The sequence below is a fragment of the Oncorhynchus gorbuscha genome, linkage group LG04 (genome assembly GCF_021184085.1).
Source record: "Oncorhynchus gorbuscha isolate QuinsamMale2020 ecotype Even-year linkage group LG04, OgorEven_v1.0, whole genome shotgun sequence".
NCBI lineage: Eukaryota > Metazoa > Chordata > Actinopteri > Salmoniformes > Salmonidae > Oncorhynchus > Oncorhynchus gorbuscha.
The window spans coordinates 37286812-37292811 of record NC_060176.1 but is presented as its reverse complement, the minus strand read 5'-3'; the positions used below and the strand labels follow the sequence as shown (position 1 = coordinate 37292811).

Below are 6000 nucleotides of genomic sequence, written 5' to 3'. Positions count from 1 at the left end.
TCAAACTGGTGGCAGTTGTGAAAAATAGTCAATAGTTGGAAAAGTTGCAGAGTTAATTTACAGGATGCCATTGTGTGGCCTGTGTGCACATTTATGCCTGAGTCTAAATGGTTTTGAATCCGGCCCACTGCCCTTTGACAAATAAATTATGAAAATAAAGATGTTGATTTTACATTTAACTGAATTATTTGATTAGATGCTTTTTTAATTTCATTATTTTCTCTTGAAGCATATGGTCTATCTACTAGAAACTCTCTCTCTCTCTACACACACACACACACACACACACACACACACACACACACACACACACACACACACACACACACACACACACACACACACACACACACACACACACACACACACACACACACACACACACACACACACACACACACACACACACACACACACATATATATATATTCACGTCACCCCGCTCCTCCGCTCTCTCCACTGGCTTCCAGTTGAAGCTCGCATCCGCTACAAGACCATGGTGCTTGCCTACGGAGCTGTGAGGGGAACGGCACCTCAGTACCTCCAGGCTCTGATCAGGCCCTACACCCAAATAAGGGCACTGCGTTCATCCACCTCTGGCCTGCTCGCCTCCCTACCACTGAGGAAGTACAGTTCCCGCTCAGCTCAGTCAAAACTGTTCGCTGCTCTGGCTCCCCAATGGTGGAACAAACTCCCTCACGACGCCAGGACAGCGGAGTCAATCACCACCTTCCGGAGACACCTGAAACCCCACCTCTTTAAGGAATACCTAGGATAGGATAAAGTAATCCTTCTCACCCCCCCCCCCCTTAAAATATTTAGATGCACTATTGTAAAGTGGTTGTTCCACTGGATGTCATAAGGTGAATGCACCAATTTGTAAGTCGCTCTGGATAAGAGCGTCTGCTAAATGACTTAAATGTAAATATATATGAATGCTTTTAAAATGGTTATTAAAGCGTAAATGACCAAAGTTACCGTAGATTGCCATGCATTTTCTGTTATTGACCAAAATCAACAAAGATTCTGGTAACTTCGGTCGATTACCGGTAGCTTTGCAACCCTAGTCAAGCCACTCATCATTCAAGGTTTCAGTGTTCTAAAAAGATGATATGATGGTGAGTGTACACACAGTGGGGTTGTGTTAGCCCTAAGTCTTGTGTGTCTGAGCGTCTATACGGAAGTGGGTGTGTGTGTGTGTGTGCGTCACACTGCACTTCGGGGTGTGCTGACTTACAGTACACAGCGGGCGAGGAGACCTGGGGCTGTGGGGCAAAGGTGTCAGGCTGGGACTCGGTCTTTACTGAACTGTCTATACTCTTCCCTGATTTCACACACACGCACACACGCACACACGCACACACGACAGATTAATGAAAAGAGATAGAGGGAAAAGAAGGAGAGGGTGAATGAATGAAAGAATGAACTAACAAAATAAAGAAACACAAGATTGAGCAGGTGGATGGAAAACAAAGGGATAAGAAACCTGCTGATGATTTCCGAGCTCTGTATTTAATCAAGTTTATGTTCTGTAACAGTAGAACAGTTGTATTATTATACGTATTTGAAGGCAGTGTGTGTGTGTGTGTGTGTGTGTGTGTGTGTGTGTGTGTGTGTGTGTGTGTGTGTGTGTGTGTGTGTGTGTGTGTGTGTGTGTGTGTGTGTGTGTGTGTGTGTGTGTGTGTGTGTGTGTGTGTGTGTGTGTGTGTGTGTGTGTGTGTGTGTGTGTGTGAGGAATTAAACACCTCCCCATGTCTTTTCCATTTCCCCTTAGGTCTATGTTGTGGTAAGATGTCAATAAGGTACCTGATTGGTTATGTGGTTTATTGGGAATTTAATGGCCAGGCTGTCACCCATATAATTATGATTACAGTGATAATGACTATGGATGTGTCCCACCCTATTCCCTATACACAGAGCATAGAACATTAGGAACACCTTCCTAATATTGAGTTTGCACCCCTCCCCTTTGCTCTTAGGAACAGCCTCAATTTGTCGAGGCATGGACTCGACAAGCTGTTGAATGCGCTCCTCAGGGATGATGGTCCATGCTGACTCCCACAGTTGTCAAGTTGGCCGGTGGACCATTCTTGAAACACAGGGAAAACTGTTGAGTGTGTCTTGCCCATTCACCATCTGAATGGCACAGACACACAATCCATGGCTCAAGGCATGAACATCCTTCTTTAACCCGTCTCCTCCAACATTCATCTACACGGATTGAAGTGGATTTAACAAATGACATCAAAAAGGGATAGTAGCTTTCACCTGGAGTCACCTGGTCAGTCTGTCATGGAAAGAGCAGACGTTCTAAATGTGTTGTACACTCAGTGTATATGCACTACTTTTGACCAGGGCTCTGGGCACTATGTAGGCAATAGGGTGTAATTTCGGACGCGGACCATGATAACTGGGAATAGCAGTAACACAGATTAATACCGGCATCTGTGTGCTAGACATATCTGTCTACAGCACAGGCTTTCCAACTAAGCACAATGCCATTCCTCTGACTGCTTGGAACTAGTGATCTGTCTACTGTCTAACACAGTAATACTGTCGAATACAGTAGACAGGAGGAAGAGCAGCACGTGATCTCCTATTCAGAGAATAAAGACGAACATACCAGGAACATACCGTACCATACAGATATATAGTGTACTGTAGTACAGGAGGAGGTATTCTGCTCAGTTCAACAATCCACCAACCCAAAATAAACTATGAGTAAATCCAGTTCACTTTACATGCCAGTCGACTATTCATTGTCTCTTCACAATCGCAAGCACGCATGAACACACACACACACACACACACAGTATACGCACACACACCCTTACAATCTAAGACATACACACCCTTGCAATCTAAGAAATCCAAAACACACACAACCAGATAGCCTATTAAAACACGAGCACAAATCCAACCAAACTCCAATGCCGTACTCTCTCACCTCAGTCGAGTAGATTCATTTCATGATCACATCAGACTAAAGCAGTGAGACTTACGCTGCAGTAACAGCACATCTATTAGCGCTCTAGTGCGATGTACCCCAGGTGGCGCTGCTACAGAAATGTGTCTCCAACTCCTCCACACGGCTCTGTTTCCTGCCACAGGCTAAATATATACACAAGGTGCCCTTGGCCTGCTGCTGTGGGGGGGCTACTAGTGCAGGGAGCTGGATACCTGGCAGTAGCACAGAGAAGGACGGTACAAAACAGCCCACGCTTACTTTGGGGGCTATAGGATGTTGGGGTTGGAGCATAAAAGAAAGGTACAATACAATATGTCAGGGGTCATCAACTAGATTCAGCCGCGGGGCCGTTTTGTTTCTTGAACGATGGTCTGGGGGGGGGGGGGGGGGGGGGGCGGAACATAATTACAAACCATTTGTAGCTTGCAAATTGACCGCGAGAAGCCTAAACGTTGGACTAAAACAGAATCATTTCAAACCGTTGCTTACATTTGTGTACGGTCATATGTCTCTGTATTATGTGCGGGAACACTTGGGAAGAGATTTCTTCAATTCAAATCATTTGGAGCTGATTTCCTGAGGGTTTCGACAGTCCTTTATGTCCAACATATTGTCGGGCCGCCAGTTGGGAAACCCTGTGATACAGTCTCCACTGTAATACTTCACAATGGACCAGCACATTAGTGACCTGCTTTTAGGGAGAGCTTATTGTTCTCAGCTCATGGACATACACACCTCAACGGAACGACATCACTGTCAGAGCCAGCTCGGATTGGCAGATCTGTACAGTGTGTATTCCTTGGATTTCTTCACATTCTATTGTGTTGCAAAGTGGGATTAAAGTTGATTTCATTGAGAGAGAGAAAAAAAAATCAATGATCTACATAAAATACTTGTAAAAAATGTCAATCTAATTTAAGTATGAGAAATGTAACACTAATATACCTTGATTAGATGAGTATTCACCCACCTGAGTCAATGCATGTCAGAAACACCTTCGGCAGCGATCTTCTTGAGTTAGTCTAAGGGCTTTTCACACTTGGATTGTGCAATATTTGCCAATGTTTCCTTTTAAAAATTATTCAAGCTGTGTCTAGGTGTTGGGGTTCATGGCTAAAACAGCAATTTTCAAGTCTTTCATAGATTTGATTTGAGATATTGTTTATATATATTAGGTTTCCCCATTAGCCAACGCCAATGGTGACAGCTTGTCTTACTGGGGTCCGACACAAAGAAAAATACAGTACAGACAAAAGACAATTTACATACATCAACATGTACTGTAGTGTGTGCATCTATCAGTTACACATACTGTACATGTCAGTACATACACAGAACAAGTAGGTCACATTGGGGAGAGGCGTGAGGTGTTGCTTTATTTGTTTTTTTTAAACCAGGTTTGCTGTTCACTTGAGCTATACGAGATGGAAGGGAGTTCCATACACTCATGGCTCTGTATAATACTGTACGTCTTCTTGAATTTGTTCTGGACCTGGGGACTGTGAAAAGACCCCTGGTGGCTTGTCTAGTGGTAAGTGCGTGTGATGCAGTCAGTCTTTCCTCAACTCTTAGCCAAGAGAGACTGGCATGCATAGTACTAATATAGCCCTCTTATTTCAATGAAAAGCAAGACATGAGGCTCTGTTCTCTGTTTTCAAGCAGATTTAAATCAAAACTGTAACTCGGCCACTCAGGAACATTCACTGTCTTCTTGGTAAGCAACTCCAGTGTAGATTTGGCGACAGGGTCTAGCAGTGGTTTCACGCACAGCGAAATGCTGCACTCACGGGTGATGACCTGCTTTTGAGCAGCTCCTCTTTGTACAGTGACTCAGAAGGACACACATACACAACAAACCCATCCACACAGATCTTATTTCAAACCACATGATATTGTCTCTCTCTACACTCAGCTCCTGTGTACTCTACTGGGTACAGTGCGCTACCTTGACCGGTCTCTCTACTGTCTCCTAAGGGTCTCCAGTTCTTACCTTTGACATCTTCGTCCTCCACCGTGTTGCTGCTGTCAGATGACTCCTACGGAGGGGAGGGAGAAGCACCATCAGAGAGGAACACACTCGAGACACACACGTACGTGCAGGCACACAAATACACCCGCACATTCACACACCCACGCGGCTATTGAAACACACACTTCTTTAAGAACACACAAAACATGCAAATCGCTAACTCAATTGCCACTCTTGTTATTGCTTCGTTAAATTAAATCCATCGTTCAATTAATTAAAATCAATGAATCAAATAATCAAATGACAGACAAACCACCTTTGGGATGAGTGTAAGTTTAGTCAACGTCTCATATCTGTCTTAGAGGGACCAACAAGGATTGAGGTATACAGATGTAGGATCTTCATTTGAGCCAGTTTACTACAGCAGGAAAATAATCCTGCAGCAACAGGAAATGTGAATTATTTTGTGGATTATAGTTAACGAAAATACTTGTAGGGGTTGCTAGATTTTTTCGTAAGGGAAAATGTCAAAGTAGAAATGTCAAAGTAGAAATGACAAACTTCAGAAGCCTTTTTAAACCTCAAATACACTACAAGGAAAAAATGTCCTGCATTGCAGGAAAGTTATCCTGCAATAAGGTTATCAAATTAAGATCCTACTGTAGGAGACACCGAACAGTATTCAGGTCGACTCACAGAGACACAGTAAACAATGCACAGACCTTGACTTCGACAAAACAGCAGACCATGACTTCATCAAATTACATTACATCTGACAAAAGCATTTAGCTGAAAGCATTTAGCTGAACCTGTTTGGGCATCCCACTGAAAGCCACATCACTTCAGGATCTAACCTTTTACCTCAACTTGACCCCCTCCCTCATCCCATCCACCTTCCAGTCCCCCTGCAGCCTAATCCCATCAACATGTGTGTGTGTGTGTGTGTGTGTGTGTGTGTGTGTGTGTGTGTGTGTGTGTGTGTGTGTGTGTGTGTGTGTGTGTGTGTGTGTGTGTGTGTGTGTGTGTGTGTGTGTGTGTGTGTGTGTGTGTGTGTGTGTGTGTG

At 44.0% G+C, this 6000-nt stretch overlaps 1 protein-coding gene across 44 annotated transcripts in view; it reads right to left on the bottom strand.

Annotated features, from left to right (window-relative positions):
• The window catches only part of LOC124034029 (calcium/calmodulin-dependent protein kinase type II subunit beta), a 98206-nt gene that overhangs the window by 18387 nt on the left and 73819 nt on the right, over positions 1-6000 (bottom strand). For 38 of the 44 annotated variants that reach the window (XM_046346665.1, XM_046346672.1, XM_046346681.1 and 35 more), the window contains one exon: positions 4959-5004. In XM_046346665.1, the coding sequence (XP_046202621.1) occupies positions 4959-5004 (46 nt within the window). Of the gene's footprint in view, positions 1-1237; positions 1325-4958; positions 5005-6000 lie in introns of all 44 variants that reach the window. The other 6 variants (XM_046346677.1, XM_046346686.1, XM_046346692.1 and 3 more) reach the window with 1 other exon arrangement.